Source organism: Rhincodon typus, chromosome 16 (genome assembly GCF_021869965.1).
Source record: "Rhincodon typus isolate 14 chromosome 16, sRhiTyp1.1, whole genome shotgun sequence".
NCBI lineage: Eukaryota > Metazoa > Chordata > Chondrichthyes > Orectolobiformes > Rhincodontidae > Rhincodon > Rhincodon typus.
Window position 1 is genome coordinate 61,788,834 of NC_063347.1, and position 22,494 is coordinate 61,811,327.

At 43.5% G+C, this 22,494-nt stretch overlaps 1 protein-coding gene across 1 annotated transcript in view; it reads left to right on the forward strand.

Moving 5' to 3' along the window:
* The first annotated feature begins 8,392 nt into the window (after positions 1-8,392).
* Positions 8,393-22,494, forward strand: part of LOC109924116 (FYVE, RhoGEF and PH domain-containing protein 5-like) — a 77,650-nt gene continuing 63,548 nt past the window's right edge. The window contains exons 1-5 of the mRNA XM_048606714.1: positions 8,393-8,576; positions 10,447-10,505; positions 10,615-10,645; positions 12,938-13,089; positions 21,652-21,811. Of these exons, the coding sequence (XP_048462671.1) occupies positions 10,459-10,505; positions 10,615-10,645; positions 12,938-13,089; positions 21,652-21,811 (390 nt within the window). The 5' untranslated portion in view covers positions 8,393-8,576; positions 10,447-10,458. The remainder of the gene's footprint in view (positions 8,577-10,446; positions 10,506-10,614; positions 10,646-12,937; positions 13,090-21,651; positions 21,812-22,494) is intronic.

A 22,494-nucleotide genomic window follows, 5' to 3' on the forward strand; every position in this document is an offset into this window, starting at 1 on the left:
GCTAAAGTAAACGTAACCGAATTGTGGTCACTATCACCAAAGTGCTCTCCTACCTCTAAATCTAACACCTGGCCTGGTTCATTACCCAGTACCAAATCCATTGTGGCCTCGCCTCTTGTTGGCCTATCTACATACTGTGTCAGGAAACCCTCCTGCACACATTGGACAAAAACTGACCCATCTGAAGTACTCGAACTATAGCGTTTCCAGTCAATATTTGGAAAGTTAAAGTCCCCCATAACAACTACCCTGTTACTTTCGCTCCTATCCAGAATCACCTTTGCAATCTTTTCCTCTACATCTCTGGAACTTTTCGGAGGCCTATAGAAAACTCCCAACAGGGTGACCTCTCCTTTCCTGGTTCTAACCTCAGCCCATACTACCTCAGTGGACGAGTTGTCATCAAACGTCCTTTCTGCCACCGTAATACTGTCCTTGACTAACAATGCCACACCTCCCCCTCTTTTACCACCTTCCCTGATCTTACTGAAACATCTAAACCCCGGAACCTGCAACAACCATTCCTGTCCCTGCTCTATCCATGTCTCCGAAATGGCCACAACATCGAAGTCCCAGGTACCAACCCATGCTGCAAGTTCACCCACCTTATTCCGGATGCTTCTGGCATTGAAGTAGACACACTTCAAACCACCTTCCTGCCTGCCGGTACACTCCTGCAACCTTGAAACCTTATTTATGACCTCACTACTCTCAACCTCCTGTACACTGGAGCTACAATTCAGGTTCCCACCCCCCTGTTGAATTAGTTTAAACCCTCCCGAAGAGCATTAGCAAATTTCCCCCCCAGGATATTGGTACCCCTCTGGTTCAGGTGTAGACCATCCCGTTTGTAGAGGTCCCACCTACCCCAGAATGAGCCCCAATTATCCAGGTATCTGAATCCCTCCCTCCTGCACCATCCGTGTAGCCACGTGTTCAACTGCTCTCTCTCCCTATTCCTCGCCTCGCTAGCACGTGGCACGGCTAACAAACCAGAGATAACAACTCTGTTTGTTCTAGCTCTAAGCTTCCACCCTAGCTCCTTGAATTTCTGCCTTACGTCCCCATCCCTTTTCCTACCTATGTCGTTGGTGCCTATGTGGACCACGACTTGGGGCTGCTCCCCCTCCCCCTTAAGGATCCCAAAAACACGATCCGAGACATCACGGACCCTGGCACCTGGGAGGCAACACACCAACCGCGAGTCTCTCTCGTTCCCACAGAATCTCCTATCTGTCCCCCTAACTATGGAGTCCCCAATGACTAATGCTCTCCTCCTCTCCCCCCTTCCCTTCTGAGCAACAGGGACAGACTCTGTGCCAGAGACCTGTACCCCATGGCTTACCCCTGGTAAGTCATCCCCCCCAACAGGATCCAAAACGGTATACTTGTTTTTGAGGGGAATGGCCACAGGGGATCCCTGCACTGTCTGCCTGTTCCCTTTCCGTCCCCTGACTGTAACCCATCTACTTTTTTCCTGTACCTGAGGTATGACTACCTCCCCGTAACTCCTCTCAATTACCCCCTCAGCCTCCCGAATGATCCGAAGTTCATCCAGCTCCAGCTCCAGTTCCCTAACACGGTTTCCGAGGAGCTGGAGTTGGGTGCACTTCCCGCAGATGAAGTCAGTGGGGACACTAGTGGTGACCCTTACCTCCCACATTCTACAGGAGGAGCATACAACTGCCCTAACATCCATTCCCACTATTCTGAATTCCCAAACAGACAAATTAAAAAAAATATATACTAGTAGCCTTACCAAATCAGCGCTCAGAACCTTTTTTTTTGGTTAGAGGAGGAGGATGGGTGGGAGACACTACCTAGGTAGTGTTTCGGGTAAAGCAACCGCCCAAATATATTACCTCACTTACTCCAAAAATGGAGTCACGCGAGGTAAGACTTTTATAACCGAAAAGCTCACCTTCCCAGGCTGCCCTCGCGCTTCCTCCCGGACTCCCGCCGCTGAAACAACTGCCGTTGAGAAGGTGGTGGTGAGCTGCCTTCTTGAACCGCTGCAGTCCTCCTGCTGTGGGTTGACCCACAATGCTCTTAGGGAGGGAATTCCAGGATTCTGACCCAGCGACAGTGAAAGAGCGGCGATATATTTCCAAGTCAGGATGGTGAGTGGCTTGGAGGTGGTGGAGTTCCCATATATCTGATGCCCTCGTCTTTCTTATTGGAATTAGTCGTGGGTTTGGAAGGTGCTGTCTAAAGATCTTTGGTGATTTTCTGACTTTTTCGTTAGTGTCTGGTTCATTCACTCGTTTCTGACTCATTCTTTCATGTCTCGTTCCTTCATTAGTGTCTGTCTCATTGCTTAGCATCTGTGTCATTCATTTGTGTCTGCCTCATTCATTAGTGTCTGATTCACTCATTCATGTCTGTCTCGTACACGAGCAAGTGTCTCGTTAGCGTGAACCAGTGGCTGATTTATTCATCAGTGTCTGACTCGTTCAGTATTTTATGTTTATTTCATTATTTTTGTTCTTGTTCATGAACGTCCAAGTTGCTAATTAGTGTGTGATTCATTCATTCATGTCTGTCTTGTTCATTATTGTCTGTCTCCTTGATTAATACCTGACTTGTTCTTTCTTGTCTGCCTCATGTGTTAGTGTCTACCTCATGCACCCATATCTGTCATGCTCATTAGGCTCTGTCTTAATCATTAGTGTCTGTCTCATTCATCAGTGTCTGTCTTGTTCATTAATATCTGATTCCTTCATTGGTGTCTGATTCGTTCATCGGCCTCTGTATTTTTATTAACGTCTGGCTCTTTCATCAGAGTATGTCTTAGTCATTCGTGTCTGATTTGTCAGTTGGCATCTGTCTCATTCATTAATCTCTGTCTCATTCAAAGGTGTCTGTCTCATTCATTAGTATCAGATTCAGTCATTGTGTCTGATTCGTTCATTTGTATCTGATTCATTCAATTATGCCTAAACTGTTCATTAATGTCTCATTCATGCATTCATGTCTGATTCATTCGTTAATGTCTATATTGTTCACTACTATCTGTCTAGTTTATTAATGTCCATCTGATTATTTGATTTTGTCTCATTCATTCCTGTCTATCTCGTTCATTAATGTCTGATTCATTCAATAGTATCTCATTTGTTCATTAGTGTCTGATTTCTTTACTGGCGCCTGTCTGGTTCGTTGGCGTCTGTCTCGCTCGTTGGTGAACAGTGGGAACAGATAGAACCTCAGTACGTAGTGACACTTGGTGTTTGTGTACTGAGGGTCTACACACAGCTTGATGCAGCTGCTCACAAAGGTGGCCATCAGAATGAGGGCAATGTTGGGTACATTCTTCCCCCCCTTATCCAGAGTTTTGTACTTGGAGTCACTGTGGATACTGTGGACAAATACTGTATGGGCCCTACTTTTTCCCTCGTTATCATTTTACTCTTAATGTACTTGCGAAATAACTTTGGATTTTTCTTCATTTTGCCTGCAGTATTGTCTCATATCCTTTTTAGCTCTCCTGATTTCCTTTTTTATTTCCCATTTGCAGGTTTGATACTCTTCTTGACTTTCTGGTGTTGTGAGCCCTGGGCATCTGCAAAAAACCTCCTTTTTTTTTCTTTATCCAATCCTGTATATCCCTTGTTATCAAGGGTCCATAGGATTTGGTGGTCACATTCTTATTTCTCTTGGAATATGTTGGCCCTGTACTCTCCCTGTTTCCTTCTTGAATGCCTCCTGTTGTTCTCAGAGAGATTTACCTGAAAGTATCTGTACCTAGTCCACTCTGACCAAATAATATCGAATTTTACTAAAATCAGCCTTCTTCCAGTTGAGATCTCAGGCCCATCCTTGTCCTTTTCTGCAACAGTCTCGAATCTAAGGGAGTTGTGATCGCTGTTTCCAAAATGCTCCTCCACTGATATTTCAACCACTTGTCTAGCTTTGTTGCCTAAAATTAAGTCCAGGACTGCTCCCTGTCTTGTAGGACTTTCTACGTACTGGCTTAAAATGCATCCAGAACAGCTTTTTAAGAATTCTACTCCCTTCAGACTTTTCACACTATTACTACCCCAGTTAATGTGGGGGGAGTTCATTTCCTATAACTTTTAGTTTATGGGGCAGCACGTGGCTCAGTGGTTAGCACTGCTGCCTCACAGCGCCAGGGACCCGGGTTCAATTCTAGTCTCGAGTGACTGTCTGCAGTTTTCACATTCTCCCCGTGTCTGTGTGGGTTTCCTCTGGGTGCTCTGGTTTCCTCCCACAGTCCAAAGATGTGCAGTTTAGGTGGTGCAGATTGGCCATAGTGTCCAGGGATGTGCATACGAGATGGGTTTAGCGATGGGAAATGCAGGGATAGGGTAGTGGGGTGGGATGCTGTTTGGAGGTGTGGACTGGATGAACCGAATATCCTGTTTGCACACTGTAGGGATTCTATCATTCCATGGTTAACTAGCCTATAATGTCTATGTCTTCTGGATTGTATACCATTTAAGCAGGCAATAGGGAAGGTAATTGGAATTTTTACCTCTGTTGCAAATGGAGTAGAGTATAAAAATAGTGAGGTGTTACTAAACTATATAAGGGTTATATATGGGGGAGTCTAGGACCAGCGACAATAGCCTTAGAGTAAGTGGTTGCCGAGTGGGGACAGAGATGTGGAAGATTTTTTTCTGAGAGTGAATCAGTGAAATGTTTTTGCTCCACCATGAGGTATGATGTGGAGGTGCCGGTGTTGGACTGGGATGGACAAGGTTAGAAATCACACCACACCAGGTTACAATCCAACAGATTTATTTGAAATCACAAGCTTTCGGAGTCTTACTCCTCCTACAGGTGTTAGTGAGAGAGGTAGTATCAGACACAGACTTTATAGGTAAAAGACCAAAGGTTCACACTACTGATGAGGATGTATTAAACAAACCTAAAATGCTGTTAAATCTTTAATCAGTTAGAAGGTTTTAATTGGTTAATATGTATATGTAAATCGCCAAAATCCTTTTAAGTCACTGTCCTGAGAGAACTAAAGGCTTTATCAATGTAAAGAAGAGGTGATATTTTAGGTCAGACAATGCATGTTGGGTGTGAGACCTTGTTTAGAATCTGTTTGTGTTTTGGTTTGGATTCAAACTTTGTTCCTAAAGAAGGAATTTATAAAACGCCACATTGATTGACTGTCTATAAACTGTATGTTTTTTGAACAAAGTAGAATGTATCTGCAAATCCAAGTTCACCCCATACAGTGTGTCTGTGTGTGTGTGTGTGTGTGTGTGTGTGTGTGTGTGTGTGTGTGTAGCAGGGTCACCTGTAGTGCGACATGAACCCAAGATCCTGGGTGAGGCTGTCCCCATGGGTACCGAACTTAGCTATCAGCCTCTGCTCGGTGACTCTGCGTTGTTGTGTATCCCAAAGTCCGCCTTGGAGAATGTTTACCTGAAGATCCGAGGCCGAATGTCCTTCACCGCTGAAATGTTCCCCCACTGAGAGGGAACATTTGTGTTGTTGCACAGTGTTCATTCATCTGTTATCGTAGCATCTGCATGGTTTCACCAATGTACTATGCCTCGAGGCATCCTTGCCTGCAGAGTATGAGATAGACAACATTGGCCGAGTCACATGAGTATCTGCTGTGCATGTGGTGGGTGATGTTCCCACGTGTGATGGTACTATCCATGTTGAAGATCTGACATGTGTTGCAGAGGTTGCCATGACAGGGTTGTATAGTGTCATTGTTGATGTTGTCCTGAAGGCTGGGTAGTTTGTTGTGAACAATGGTCTGTTTAAAGTCTGGCAGTTGTTTGAAGGCGAGAAGTGGCAGTGTGGGGAAGATCTTGGTGAGGTCGTCATCATCATTGGTAATGTGTTGATGGCTGTGAAGAACATGGTGTAGTTGCTCCACTCCCGAGAAGTACTGGACGACGAAGGGCACCCTATCGGATGAATCTCATATCTGTCTTCTGAGGATGTAGATAGATTTCCAATCACTGAAGGAATCAAGAGTTAGAGGGAAAAGGTAAGAAAATGAAGTTGATGATTATCAGAGCAGTAATGATGTTAATGAATGGTAGAGCAGACTCAATGGGCTAAAAGTTCTTTTTTCATTCCTAAGACTTATGGGTCTGATAGAAATGTGAAATAATGCATCTTTGTAGGATAGAGACAGTACAAAATAAAGGTTCCAACTTTAAAGGAGCTAAGAGATCTGGAAGTTACATAGAAACATAGAAAATAGCTGCAGGGGTAGGCCATTCTGCCCTTCGAGCTAGCACCACCATTCAATATCATCATGGCTGATCATGTAATCTCAGTATCCCATTCCCACCCTCTCCCCGTACTCCTTGATCCCTTTAGCCACAAGGGCAACATCCAGCTCCCTCTTGAATATATCTAATCCCATCAGCTTCCTGTGGGAGAGAATTCTGCAGGTTCACAACTCCCAAAGTGAATAAATTCTTCCTTATCTCAGTCCTGAATGGCTTACCCCTTATTCTTCAACTGTGACCCCTTGTTCTGGTCTTTCCCAATATTGAGAACATTCTCCCCACATCTAGCCTGTCCAGTCCCATCAGGATATTATATGTTTCTATGTGGAGGTTTATATGTTATGGTGTAGGGGTAGACAAATTCACACAACACTAGGTTATAGTCCAACAGGTTTATTTGAAATCACAAGCTTTTGGAGCACTGCTCTTTTGTCAGGCGATTTCAAATAAACCTGTTGGAATTTACGGGTTGAGAATGCTGTTACCAAAGTATGGAATCTCTACTTGATTCGATTGTGATACTTAGCCTGAGTTTAAACTTAATCTAATTCCTTGATGAATTTGAATGATTCCTAGTTCAGGTTTTATATTCCATTGTGTTTGCTTCGCCCTCATTGCTCCCTCATTATTGGTTCAGTTTCACCTTGACTGCAGCTTTCATAGTATTATGACCTAGTGGCCCCAAGCATTTTAAATAATCCACTGTTTTATATATTCCCTTCCAGAAATCTTTTAACAACATTCAAAGCCATTCTCAATAGATTTGTGTCTCAGCACAAGTTTGTCGTCATTTTCAAAGATTCCAGATGATGAGCCCCATTATTATGGTCTGAGTGTTTTGGGGCAACACCCAGTTAATGTTAGTATGGAAGAAGTCAAATCCCCAACTTGGACCTGGCTCAATAGATTTATTTTTGTTACAGAAGTGATCTGTTTCTAAAACATAAGCACGCGATATTGCAGTTTTTATTCTGAAAATAACACTAAAGTTCTCTAACGGAGATTAAGATAAACAAAAAAAAATACTCCTTTCTTGTATAACACAGATTCAAAGATTCTTAAACACACAGGACAAATAACCCAAACACTCCTTTATAAATTGAATAAGAACAGCAGCTTTGTACCAGAATCAGTTCGCCCTATCCAGTTTACAAAGTTTATTCCAATTCTAAGAACATCTTATGCTGTACCTCTGGCAAGATCCAGACCAGTTCATTTCCGAGAGAGAGGGACTCTTTTCATTTTTAATACTTTGATGGGTTTGAAATACCTTAAATTGAAACTCATCTGCTCGAACTATAGCTAACTCTTCCCAATTATTATTATGTTCCTGACTAAACTTCTTTCCAATTCTATATGATCCCTGATGCAGCTTCAATTCATTTGTTTTTTTTAACTCAAAAAAAACTTAACTTCACTTTATCCTGACACTCCAGTCTAGTATTACTAATAACGTCTTGTTTTACAATCATTTTATTCCTTTCAACTCTTTTATATTTTAAGTTTTCTGTTTTGCCCATTTTATGCCATTAAAAGAGTTCTCAGCACCTCAGGCTTGATACACACCTCTCTCAAAGGACTTGTTAGCACGTACTGAAAATGAAAAGAGTTTCCAAGAGAATTTACAGACTCTGGAAAGTTCTCTCCCTACACCACTGGGTAGTTCCCATTGAGCTCTGAGTAACTTGCTACCGCTTAAAATTATGGATATTGTGGTTTTTATACACACTGGACCTGAAATGTTAACTCTGATTTTTCTCCACAGATGTTGGCAGACCTGCCGAGTTTCTCCAGCAATTTCTGATTTTGTTTCAGATTTCCAGCATCTGCAGTTGTTTCGGTTTTTTGACAAATCCATATGTTTAACCTAGAATTCGAAAATTCCAAACTTGTGTTAAATGATGCATTTAAATCTCACAATTTCTTCACAACAGAGATCTTTTCTTTGAAGATTCACATGCCATGGATTGTAACTACATTCTGACTGTAAATACCACATCATTGTGAAAGTAACAGATGTGATGTGGCTTTATATATTCATGACCCTGCCATTGCACATCCAGCACCCTCTGCTTTTCATCCTGTCTCTCTCCATATATTGTATCTCTAGTCCCTCCCTCTCAAAGTGGAACTACTTGGCAATTTACTGTGAGTGCATGGGGAGAGCCCACTGTCAGAGAATCTGCAGGTTGGAACTAAAGCAGTAAAGCTTAAAGTGGTGCTTGTTGTTGCAGTGTTGAGAGTGAGACTCTGACAGCATGCACACCTAGTGGAGACGAGCTCGTATCGGATGTGGAGATTGGAAACAGTTCAGAGTCTGAGGAGATCGAAAGAGACCTGGCTGAACAGGTGCGTGTGGCGGGAGTTATGTATGACTGGCTGGGATGGTCTGTATGTGCAGGAGAAGGATAGTATGCTAAACATGCTGGGGAATCTCATAGTGATGCAGCATTTTAACTCTCACAAGTTAATGAAAGAAAAAATAGTAGGAATGAAGAAAACGTTGGCATTGAAGAGGTGGCATTCTTCAACAGTAGTTGATTCTACGTCCCAGGTATTAAATGAAGCAGCCAAGCACATTGCAGAGACCTTACCAGTAATTTTACAAAGTTATTTCAATCTGGAAGCTGTTCCTTTCACTTGGAGAATTGTGCGCGTCATTCTGCTCTTTAAGAAAGGTGAGAGAACAAAACCAGGGACTGACAGATCAGTTAGTCTGATATGTGTCATTGGGAAATTCCTCGTGACTGTAATAAAGGTTGTCTGAAGACATTAAAAATTTTCAGCTGATCATAGAGCTGAACATGCCTGAAATATCAGACAAAATCTTAGAGTTGTGGCAAGAGAAGGTGCACAAGGGAATATCTCTAGATGTTATTTAGCTTTGAGAAGGCACTTGATAATAGTCTCTGAACCTGATGTTGAAGCTGACAGACTTGAAGATAAGTTACTGACCTGATTTAAGAATTGGTTCAGCAGTGGGGGGTAGGGAGTAGGAACAATGGGCAGTATAGGGACACGTTGTCCCTCAAGGATCTGTATTGGAGTCTTAGTTATTCACTGAACAAAATTCATGGACAAAGCCATTGGCAAAGGTGAGGTATCCCTGTGGACCTATAAAAGGATAGAACAAGAGATTTTCTAAACTGTGAGAAGCTTAAAGCAATGCAGTTCCAAAGAGATTGGGGGTTCCAGGTATACTGTCATTTAAATGACATGACAAGAAACAGATAGTTATCTAAAAGGCCTATGGAATGCTGGCCTTTATAACTTAACATCTAGAGTACAAGAGGGTATTCAGCTGTACCCAAACCTTGGTTAGACTACACGGTGTTCAGTTTTGGGCTCACAGTTCAGGAACAATACCCTGACCTGGGACTCAGTGGAGCAAAGATTGACTAAAATAGTACCTGGATTTCAAGGGTTTTAAATTACAAGGAAAGATTCCGCAAATGGGGTGGCACAGTGGCTCAGTGGTTAGCGCTGCTGCCTCACAGCGCCAGGGACCCGGGTTCGATTCCACCCTCGGGTGACTATGTGGAGTTTGCACATTCTCCCCGTGTCTGTGTGGGTTTCCTCCGGGTGCTCCAGTTTCCTCCCACAGTCCAAAGATGTGCAGGTTAGGTGGATTGTCCATGGGAAATTGCCCATAGTGTTCAGGGATGTGTAGATTAGGTGGGTTATAGGGGCATGGGTCTGGGTGGGATGCTCTGAGGGTTGGTGCAGACTTGTTGGGCCTACAGTTTCCACACTGTAGGGATTCTATGATCTAAATGTGGGTTGCATTACCAGGAAATTTGCACATCTTGACAGATAACTTGATAGAGTATTTCAGGATATTCTATGGAATTGATGCGCTACATAGAAAGTATTGTGATGGACTGGGTTGTCGAGTAAGAGGGGACATAGCCAAATGAATTCGATTCAGATCCTCCTCCAGCAGTGATTGTAGAAACATTTCACCTGTAAAGGAGGTTACAACATTAAGCTGTCTCCCAACAGTGGTAACTGGTGTCTGGATAATTGTAATTTTGAAATCTGAAATTGCTAGGGATTTTATTAACCAGTGTTTTCAGGGACAGGCATACAGAGCTCCATCATTGTGGATCATCACAATCACATGAACAGATTGGAGATTTTTTGGACCCTGTGATCACCTTACAGTTTATGGGAGTGAAGTGTAACCACTGGAACTAAATATTCATTCACTTTCCTATAGACTAACGTCGAAATGGAAGCCTATCACGTTGTAAAAGTCCTAACAACTTCCGAGAGAGTGTAAGTAGTAACCTTTGTCAATGTGATTTTGATACCTGCAAGTTACTTTGAATGCACTGAGTTGTTACAAGTTTGTATCAGTCTATTACTTTCTGTTTGACTTTCATAGGTACGTCAGTGTGCTGAATCTCCTACACACAGTGAGTACGAGCTTGAATTGTTGACAGGCTTGTTCCTTGGTGTGTATATGGAATGTGCGTGGATCAGGGGTTGTCACTCCCGTCCATCATCCTACCTGACCTCTCTCCCTGCTCTGACTTCTCACCCCTGATCCCTGTCCCTGACCTAAGCGCTCACCCTGCTCCGAACACCCACCCCTGCACCTGATGAGATCAGTTGCCCAGCCCTGAACTCTCACTTTGTTCTGACTCCTCACAATGCGTCAGACCCCTCACCCTGCTTCTGAACTCTGTAAAGACCATGCCTTTTAATTTTTCTATAGTTTTGATTGTGGACTGAGATGAGAAAAGAACTCATTTTAAAGCAAGGAGTGTCGAAGGATTACCGCAGTTTATAAAAGCAAATAACCTGACGCTCATTGTAAGTACTGTTTACAAAGCTGCTAGTTTAAGCAGATGACAGTTCAGATGAGTTGGGCCGAGGGCCGTGTACAAATGGAGATTCAGGCAGTAACAAGTAGCTGATTGGTTTGTGGACTAGTGACCAGTTATAAATGACAAGGGCCATCTGCCTGCCAAAATCTTAGGTCCCAGGAACCTGAATAGCTTAGTGCTATGAACAAGATAGTGAGAAGCCGTCAGATACCTCCAAGGATACCTCTCAGGAGCTGTTTCTGTTCTGTTACTTCAGAGTAGTTTAATCTTGACAAAAAAAAAAGGTTTTTCAGCAGTTGTTATGATTAATAAGTTAGACTCTTCTCATAAGCATGAGCCAGCCATCCTGTATCTTCTGCAAAGCTAGTGAAAGTATCTGGGGAAGGAAGACTAAAAAGCAGAGTTCTGCTTGGTGTAAGAATCATCCCAGCAGATCATACAAACTGAAACAACTGAACAGCTTTCTCAGCCGCCCCTAGGCTCATTAACCCTCATTATTTAGCCTATCACTATGTGTAAATTGCAATTTTAAGTTGTCCAGTTATGTTGCAATGAGTCATAATGCCTGACCTGGAGCTGGAGTCCATTCGTGTCAAAGTTATTTTGTGTTAAGGATAGAAACCTGGTCTGAGCTTTCTGTCAATCTGGGCCTGAAAGTTGGGAAATTCTGTGTTTTTTTTAAAAACTTCTGTAATGACTCAGGGAGCAGCAGATGTTGATTTACAGCATACTACCCCAGTGGGATCTGACATCCCTCTCCATGACCCTGACCCTGACCCTGACCTCTGTCCCTGACCCTGACCCCTCTCCCTGACCCTCACCCCTCTCCCTGACCGTCATTCCTCTCCCTGATCCTCACCCATCTCCCTGACCCTCACCCCTCTCCCTGACCTTCATTCCTCTCCCCGACTCTGACCCCTCCCTGACCCTCACCCCCCTCCCTGACCCTCACCCCTCTTCCTGACCCTCACCCCTCTTCCTGACCCTCACCCCTCTTCCTGACCCTGACCCCTCTCCCTGACTCTGACCCCTCTCCCTGACCCTCACCCCTCTCCCTGACCCTGATCCCTCACCCTGATCATGGGCCTTCACTCTGCCCAAACCCCTATCCTGTCTTGAATCCTGACCCAGCACCCTGCCATGATCCTTCACCCTGCACTTGAACTCTTTTCTCTGACCTGACCCCTTATCCTGACCAGACATCTGAATCTGCCATGTACCTTCATCCTGTCCTTGCGCCACATCTTACCCTGACTCATTCTCCAGCACTGAGTCACCATCGCCCCACAACCCCTCGCTCTTACTCTTCACCTGGCCCTTGACCCCTCACCGTGACCTGAGCCCTTACTGCTCCGTCTTTGCTGACCCCTCCTCTGCTGTCTCCACAGCCCTGCTTCCACCGAGGCCTTGTTGGCTGGGATCGCAGTTAGCAGTGAGCCTGCTTTTGTGAGTGGCGCCGAATGGGGAAGGAGGTGGGAAGCAGGAGATGAGTCAGAAGATGAGGCCATGACCAGTTGCCAAAGAGAACACAAGATGGAACATTCTTGCTGAGAGCAGGTTTCTATGATGCTGAGGACAGGTTTCACATAATAATAGTAATTTTGATCAGGGCACCTTAAGTTGTTGCTGAGTGTTGGTGAAGCAGTTAACACTGAACGGGAATGAGTGTCAGGAAGGGCCTGTCACTATAAAGGAACGCTTGGCTTCTCCCAGTGAGGTCATACAGCAAAACATTCCTCTCCTCACTTTTAGGAATGAATGTATTAGTCCCCATCAGTCCTTGAGTTCAATCTCAACCTCGCTACGTTTTATCTATTGGCAATGGGATAACCGGGGTGAGTTCACACATTCAATTTGGGTTGTTTTATCTTCCAACAGGACTTCAGAGGAGTTGCCTTGGAGGCTGTTGATGGTGAAGTGTGCCCTGTGTTGGACCGGGAAGTAGTCACTTTCATCCTGAGTGCTGTCTCTGAGCTCCTTGATCTCCACCAGGAAATACTGCAGGAGTTGGAGCAGAGTGTGACTGAATGGTACGTCAATAATCCTCCATCACTATTGGAAGCTTGACAGTGGGGGATGATTGGGGCGACCAGAAACAAGGCTCTTGCATGTTGTTGTGTGCTTCGTTGTTAAATACCACTTCCCTAGGAATGAGGAGATCATCCTGCTTATTCAGCAGGCTACATTAAAAATAATTGGCTGGCTTTCAGGTCTGTAGGAAATGACTGAAAGAGGGAATACAAGAAACATAAACACATGTTACTTTGCAAAATGAAGGTGCAGCAGGGAATGGGTAGGTACAGATCATCATTGTCATCACCTACTGCCAAAGGTCAAGCTACCATACCCTAATCTCAGCACAGAATCCAGTCTCATAGGCCCTCGCCCCTCAATAGACAGTGTGGGCGAGGGTGTGTCGGGACACAAGGTGTTATGGCAAGCAGTGTCAGGGGCAAGGGGAGTTCAAATGTTTTATGATGAAATTTGCTGATGGTACAAAGACAAAGGGGGGAGGTTCTGAGTGGTCTGGCAGGCTTAAAAGTAGACAAATCTCCTAGGGCTGGATGAAATGCATCCCAGGTTGTTGAATGAGGCAAGTCAGCAAATTACAGGGGTGTTTGCAAAAAAAAAAGTGTTCGAATCCCTACAGTGTGGAGAAGCAGGCCATTCAGTCCACACCCACCCCCTAAAGAGCATTATACCCAGTCCCACCCCACTACCCAATCCCAGTAACCCTGCATTTCCCAGGGAGAATCCACCTAACTTGCACATCCCAGGCAATTTAGCACAGCCAATCCACCTAACCTGCACGTCTTTGGACTGTGGGAGGAAACCAGAGCAAACCCACACAGACACGGGGAGAATGTACAAACTCCACACAGACAGTCGCCCAAGGGTGGAATTGAACCTGGGTCCCTGGGGCTGTGAGGCAGCAATGCTAACCACTGAGCCACCCTGAGCATTCCTGTCTGAGCATTGGAGAAATGCCAGAGGACAGCAAACGTGACAGCGTTATTCAAGAAGAGAACAAGGAATAAACCAGGAAACTGCAGGCCAGTCAGTCGAACCTAAACCTTATCAAGTCGCAAAATATCAGCTATTAGGTGGGCAAACTATTGATGCTATTCTGAGGGACAGAATTAATCTGCATGTGGAGCAGAAGAGATTAATCAAGAACCGTCAGCAAGTTTTGTGAAGGTGTGGTGAACTTATAGAGTCATGGAGTCACATTGCACAGAAACAGACCCTTTTTCCATCCAATCTGAACATAATCCCAAACTAAACTGGTCCCACCTGCCTGCTCCTGGGCCATATCTCTTCAAACACTTCCTATTCATGTACATAGCTAAATGTCATTTAAACATTGTAACTCTGCCTGCATTCAAACACTTCCTCAAGAAGTTCATTCCACACCCAAACCACCCTCTGTGTAAAAAAAAAGTTGCCTCTCATGTCTTTTTTAAATCTCTCTCCTCTCACCTTAATAAAGTGCCCTGTATTCTTGAAATTTCCCCATCCTAGGGAAAAGATACTGACCATTAACCCTATCTATACCTCTCATGATTTTATAAACCTCTATGAGGTCACTTCTCAACCTCCTATGCTTCAGTGAGAAAAGTCCCAGCCTATCCAGCCTTTCTTCATAACTCAAACCTTCCATACCCAGCAACATCCTGGTAAATATCGTCTGAACCCTCTCCAGCTTAATAATATTCTTCCAATAACAGGGTGACCAGAAGTGGACAAAGTATTCCAGCTGAGACCTCACCAATGTCCTGTACAACCTTAACATGACATCCCAACTCCGATACTCAAAGGATTGAGCAATGAAGGCAAATGTGCTAAACGCCTTTTTAACCACCTTGTCTATATGTGATGCAAACTTCAATGAATTGTGTACCTGAACCCCTAGGTTCCTCTGTTCTACTATGTCACCCAAGGCCCTACCATCAATTGTATAAGTCCTGCCCTGTTTGTTTTACCAAAATGCAATACTTCACATTTATCCAAATTGAACTCTGTCTACCATTTTTCAGCCCATTGACGCATTTGATCGAGATCCGTTTGTAATCTTAGAAAACCTTCTTCACGGTCTACAATGCCACTAATTTTGGTGTCATCCGCAAACTTACTAACCATGCCTTCTATATTCTCATCCCAATCATTTATATAAATGACAAACAAAAAAAGACCTAGAACCAATCCCTGCGGAACCATTGCTGGTCTCCAGTCTGAAAAGCAGCCCTCCACCACCACTCTCTGTCTCCTGTTGTTAAGCCAATTATGTATCCAATCGGTCAGCTCACCTTGAATCGCATGTGACCTAACTTTACTAACTAGTCTACCATGCGGAACCTTGTCAAAGGCTTTACTAAAATCCAAATAAACAATGTCTACTGCTCTGCCCTCATCAATCTTTTTGGAACTTCCTCAAAAAACTCCATCAAGTTTGTGAGACATGATTTGCCTCGCACAAAACCATGCTGATTATCCCTAATCAATTTTTGCCTCTGTAAATATTTATAAACCCTTTCTTTCAGAATCACCTCCAAAAATTTACCCACAACCGAAGTCAGACTCACAGTTCCCCAGTTTTTCCTTACATCCTTTCTTAAACAAAGACACAACATTAGCCACCCTCCAGTCATCAGGCACCTCACCCTTAGCTATAGATGATGCAAATATTTCTGCAAGGGGTCTTGCAATTCCCTCCCTTACTTTCCACATGTTCTGGGATACATTAGATCAGGTCCCAGAGATATATTTACCTTTATATTCTCTAGGACTTCCCGAACTTCCTCTTGTGTAATGTGAACTAATTTTAAAACTGATTTATTTCCCTGAATTCTGTAGCCTCCATTTCTTTCTCCACACTGAAAACTGATGCGGAATATTCATTTAATATATCTCCCATCTCCTGGGGTTCAACACAAATATGACCTCTCACCTTTAAGTGGTCCTACTCTCTCTACTAGTTACCTTTTTACTCTTAATGTATTTGTAGAATCTTTTTGTGTTATCCTTCACCTTATCTGCCAATGCTGTCTCATATCCGCTCTTTGCTTTCCTAATTTCCTTCTTAAGAATGCTCCTACACTCTTCATATTGATTAAGAGATTCATTTGAACCCAGTGGGCTATATTTAATACGAGATTCTCTTTTATTCTTGACTAGAACCTCAATATTTTTATTCATCCATTGTTCCTTAATTTTACCAGCCTTACCCTTCACTCTAACAGCAACATAATGCCTCTGAACTCCCATAATCACAATCTTGAAAGCCTCCCACTTGTCAGATGTCCTTTTACCTGCGAACAGTGTACTCCAATCGACTTTTGAAAGTTCTTGTCTCACACCATTAAAATTTGCCTTACTCCAATTAAAATCTTTAACTTTTACGGAAGACTTACCTTTTTCCATAACCATTTAAAACTAATAGAATTATGATTGCTAGACCCAAAGCTTGACCCCACTTTTACTTCAGTCACCTGCCCTACCTTATTGCCCAAGAGTAGGACAAATTTTGCTCCTTCTCTAGGAACATTGACATATTGATTAAAGAAAATTTTCTTGAACACATTTGACAAATTCTTCACCATCCAAACCTTTAACATTATAGTAGCCCCAGTCAATGTTTGTATCATTAAAATCCCCCATTATTACAACCTTATTACACTTTTTCAAACACTGCCTAACTTAAGAATCATTCCTAGTGTCCAATAACTGACCAGCCCTTCTATTTTCCTCTGAGAGTGTATTCTTTTTCAACAGTACCTTAAACTGAAAATCTATTTGATAGAGGAATAGCCACTGGAGACTTTTGAATTACCTTTTCTGACAGTCACCCATCTATCTGACTGATCTTGCTGTGTAATCATTTTTCTAAACCTACTGTGCCCTCAATAACAGTAAGCCTGACAAAAAGCAACTTTCAATAATACCTTATACATAAAATAAACTACCTTTCATTATCTACAGAAATGCAAGAAAATTTAAAAATAAAACATAAAAATCTTAAATAAAATCAACCACTTAGCTGATTCACTGAATTAAGATGACTCCTTTTCATTCAATAAATTCCTCATTCAAAAAAAATTGTCTCCAGAACTGACCACATGTAGGATTCTTCAAAACAAAAACACAACTCCGTTTATATTAAAATCTCCTTGCCTATTCAAAAAAAAAGCTCTTGCAGTGTAAAGAAAACTCTCCTTAAAACATGCATAGCTTTTTTAAGCTTCTAAAAATTAAAAAAAAACTTCACTGTATGCCTCTGAAATGCCTGTTAAAAAACGTCAGTTTGAAAAAAGCTTGCGATTTTTTTTGTTTTTCTTGAATGTTAAAGAAACAAAATGATTAAAAATCTTATATTAGTGAAATAAAGTAACTATAATGAAACTGTATTAAACCTGTAATTAAGCCTGCAATTGCAGGATCAGCTGTGAAATCCACAATGCTGTTGAGCTATGAACTTGATTAAAAGTTTCAAAGAGGTGATCAGCTGTGTAGATGAAGGCAGTACTTCTGATCTATTTGGACTCCAACAAGGCTTTTCATATGGAATTCAGCCTGGAAAAGAGTGAGGTGATGCACTTAGGGAAGACAAACAGCTAAGGGATTACATGGTGAACTGTAGGACCCTGGGAAGCACTGAGGATCAGAGGGTCCTTGATGTGCATGTACACTGGTCCCTTAATGTATCAGGGCAGGTAGATACAGTGGTTAAGAAGGCAAATGGGATAATTGTTTTCCTTAGCCAAGGCATAGAGTTTAAGAGCAGGGAGGTGATGCTGGAACTGTATAAAATGTTGGTTAGGCCACAGCAAGAGTATTGTGCGCAGTTCTGGAATCCACATTATAGCAGCGGAGAGGGTGCAGGGGAGATTTACCAGGATGTTGCCTGGGCTGGAGAGTTTCAGTTATGAAGAGAGATTGGACAGACTGGTGTTGTTTTCCTTAGAGCAGCGGAGATTGAGAAGGGACCTGATTGAGATGTATAAAATTATGAGGGACATAGATAGGATAGACAGGAAGAAACTTCTTCCCTCAATGGAGGGATCAATGACCAGGAGTCATAAATGTAAGGCAAGGTAGGGAGGGGATGTGAGGAAAAATGTTTTCACCCAGTGGGTGGTGGGAATCTGGAACTCACTAACCTGTGAGGGTGATAGAAGCAGAATCCTCATTGAAGAAGTATTTAGATGTGTACTTGCAATGTCAAGGCATACAAGGCTAATGGGCAAATGCTGGAAAATGGGATTAGAATAGTTAGGTGTTTGTTTTTGACTCAATGGACTGAAATTATTGTGCTGACATTGGGGGATATACGGTGTAAAATGCATTGTACTTTGCAGTGAATAATGTAGTCTATGTTAGGATGTGCGTCTAGGTATAAGTTGCTACGAACAATACACTGTGCAGCATAATGTTCATCATGGGGTATGATAGGGATATTTTGAGCATGAAAGAAAAGCAAGAAACTGAACGAATCACTGTATTTGAAAAGTGATGCTACAGAGGAGTGTTACAAGGAGGCAAGGCAGACTAAGCCAAAAGCAAGTTTTGCATCAGAAGAAAGAAAGGCCAAGTTTGCTGAAAACCATTTCCAAAAAAAAGCATTGTTACTGTTTTGACATGTGACTAGAGGGTCCTGTGGTAATATGTTCATCAACATCATACTGCATTCCACCAAAGAGAATTGGACACTAGTGAAGAATTGACTGTGAAGATTGACAACTGCAAAGGCTTGTGGCAAGGCAAAGACTAGTATGAAAAATCCAAAGACTAGTCATTTTTAGTCTCTTTATTTAACAAGGGATATACTCGCATTGGATGCAGTTCAGAGACTCCTATTATAAAGAGATGGTGTCATGGGGAAAGGTTTAGTAAGTCGAATTCTTTGGAGGTCAATTTATTGAAATGTGTAGGTTTCTGTGGGGCATGATAGGGTAAATGCTGAGAATGTGTTTCTCTACATGAGGGAATCTAGAACTAGGGGACACAGTTTAAATGTAAGGGGTCTCACAATTGAGATGGAGAAAAGGAGGATTTACCCCTGTTCGAAGATCATCAACCTTTGGAATTCTCTGCCTTGGCGAGACTGATTTGCGGAATATATTCAAGGCTGAGCTACACAGATTTTTGATTGACACGTGTTTATGGGGAATGGGAGAGAGGTGGAGTTAAGGTCAATATCTGATCAGCCGTGAGTGTGTTGAATGGTGGAACACATTCTAGGCCCTGTACAGCCTCCTCCTGTTCCCATCCCTCATGTTCCAATGATCTTCAGGATGTATAGGTTTTCTGGGTTGAAGTAAAAGAGGTTGGGTGGGGTATGGCCAGGTACGTTACTCCCCTCAGCCTCACCAATCCATGTATCACACAAGCATCCACACGTGGCAGTATCAGTAGGAGTGATCACTGCACAGCCCTGTGGAGACAAATTTCCATCCTCACATTGAGGATACCTTCCATTGCATTGTGTGGCACAGAATGGGACAGGCTTTGAACAGATCTAGCAATTGAAAACATCCGTGAGGCACTGCAGGTCATTCACAGCCGCAAAATTGCATTCAAGCAGAATCTGTAACCTCTTGGCCCAGCGTATCCTCCACTCAACCACTACATTAAGGAGATGTAGAGATCAACCCTGGTTCAAAGAAGTGTGCAGAGCCATGCAGACCTAAAAGTGAGATGAAGCTACAAGGACTTCTCGTGTGTCAAACAGAAGAAGCATCAAGTGGTAGACAGAGCCAAAGGATCCAACAGTGCAGAGGTCACATCTAAGCTCTGCAGTCCTACCAGAGTCATGGAGAAATTAAACAACTCACTGGTGAGGGAGGCTCTGTAAGTATTCCCACCCTCAGTAATGGGTGCAAAAGACAAGGATGAAGAATTTGCATTTACGTTCAGCCAAACATTTCAAGCAGATCATTCATCTCGGCCTTTTCCAGTGGTCCCCAGAATCACAGATACCTTTAGCCAGTTTGACTCACTTTACGTGATATCAGGAAACAATTGGACGCACTGGATACTGCGAAGTTTGTGGACCCTGACAGCATTCCAGGAATAGTACTGAAGACATTGCGGCCCTCCCTGGCCAACCTTTCTCAGTACAGTTACAACACTGTCATCTAACCAACCATGTGGGAAACTTGCCCAGGGATGTCCTGTACACCAAAAAATCCAATCACCCCTATTACTGCTCCATTCGTCTACTCTCGATCATCAGTAAAGTGATGGAAGCTGATGGTACTATCAACAGCACTTGCAAATGAATGCCTTGCTCACTGGTGCTGTGTTTGGATTCTGATCTCATTACAGCTTTTGTCTAAACAGTGGATAAAAGGGATGAACTCCAGGGGTGACAGTCATTGCTGTTGACATCCAGGGCAGCGTCTGACTGAATGTAACGTCTTCTTGAAAACATGAGTCAGTGGGTATTGGGAGAAACCTCTCATACCTAGTGCAAAGGAAAATGATTGTTGCTTTTAGAGGTCAGTCATCTCAGCTCCAGGACATCTCTGCAGGGGCCCCTCAGAGGCCCAACCTCCTTCAGCTGCTTCATCAATGACCTTCCTTCCGTCATAAAGGTCAGAAGTGGGGATGCTCGTGTCATTTACAACTGGAGCAGCCCATGTCTGAATGCAGCAAGACCCAGACACCATCCAGGCTTGGGCTGATAAGTGGCAACTTACATTTGTGCCACACAAGTGCCAGATAATGATCATCACCAACAAAAGAGAGTCCAATCGTCTCCCCATTAATGTTAAATAACTTTGCCCCACTATCAATATCTTGGGGTTACCATTGACCAGAGACTGAATTGGACTGGTCACATAAATACAATGACTACAACAGCAAGTCAGAGACTGGAAATTCTGCAGCAATTAATTCACCTCCTTCCCAGGCACTAGGGAACAAGTCAGGAATATGATGGAATACTTCCCACACTGCTGGATGGGTGCAGCTCCAACAACACTTAAGACGCTTGATGCCATCCAGACCAAAACAGCCTGCTTGATTGGCACCACATCCATTCCTTTCACCGCTGATGCTCAGTAGCAGCTGTGTGTACCATCTGTATAATCTGTAAGATGCATTGCACAAATTCACCAAATTACTCCAGCAGCAGTTTCTAAATCCACAGCCACTTCTATCCAGAAGGACAAGGACAGCAGATACATAGGAGCACCACTAGCTGTAAGTTCTCCCCAGGCCACACATTGTCCTGACATGGGATGAGTGGTATCCCTGATGTGTTGCTGTGTCAAAATCCTGAAGTCCCTTCCAAGAGAATTCCTACACAAATGGACTGCAGCAGATCAAGAGGATCACCACCAAATATCCAAAGGCTGTTGGTGATGGACAAGAAATGCAGCTGTCCCAGCTAGTGGCACCCATATCCCATGAACAAAGCACTTTAAAGAGGATTATAAAATTTTTCATTGGGTGGGGAATCTGGAGAATGGTGGGGGGAGTGGGGCATTGTGGAGGGGGACTGGTGGGGGGAGAGGGGGTGGTTAGTGGTGATGGTCAACCAAGAGTGACTGTTGCATTATTTGACTGAGTCCATACCTTTCTACCATCAGGGAGCAGGCAGGCCCATGTTTGGCGCATGTGATCTTAGCCCGAGGGCCCAGACTGAGTGTGTACTCCAGGTATATTGAGCAATTTGAACATAACCTCGCAATCCTGGAACAATCCTGTAGCAACTCACAAGAGCTTTCCACAAGGCTGCTGGAGTTCGAGGTAACATTCTGCAAATTGTCTCCCAGCAATTCACTCAAATCCTCAAAACCTTTTGACACCTTTATTAACCTTTACAGACGTATGACATGTCTGCTTACCATCCATCTGCTCTTCCCAAGACCTGAACTAGCTCCCATTAACACTATCATTGCCACTATCAGTTCTACTGAGATAAATCACTTCATATTCTCAAAGCTAGAATTCCAACTGTCACATTTTAGCCTTTTTCACCACCTTAGTATCATCTCCTCGCAGCTTACATTGCCATTTCACATCATGAAATATTTCTGCTCCTGATGTGACAGAGTTGTTGGCTGGATGGGAAAAGGGGAGAAATGGGGAATTTGAGATAACAAGGTGTAGAGCTGGATGAACACAGCAAGCCAAGCAGCATCATAGGAGCAGGAAAGCTGACGTTTCGGGCCTAGACCCTTCTTCAGAAATGGGGGAGGGGAAGGGGGTTCTGAAATAAATAGGGAGAGAGGAGGAGGCGGATAGAAGATGGATAGAGGAGAAGATAGGTGGAGAGGAGACAGACAGGTCAAAGAGATGGGGATAGAGCCAGTAAAGGTGAGTGTAGATGGGGAGTTAGGGAGGGGATAGGTCAGTCCAGGGAGGACAGACAGGTCAAGGGGGCGGGGATGGAGCCAGTAAAGGTGAGTGTCGGTGGGGAGGTAGGGAGG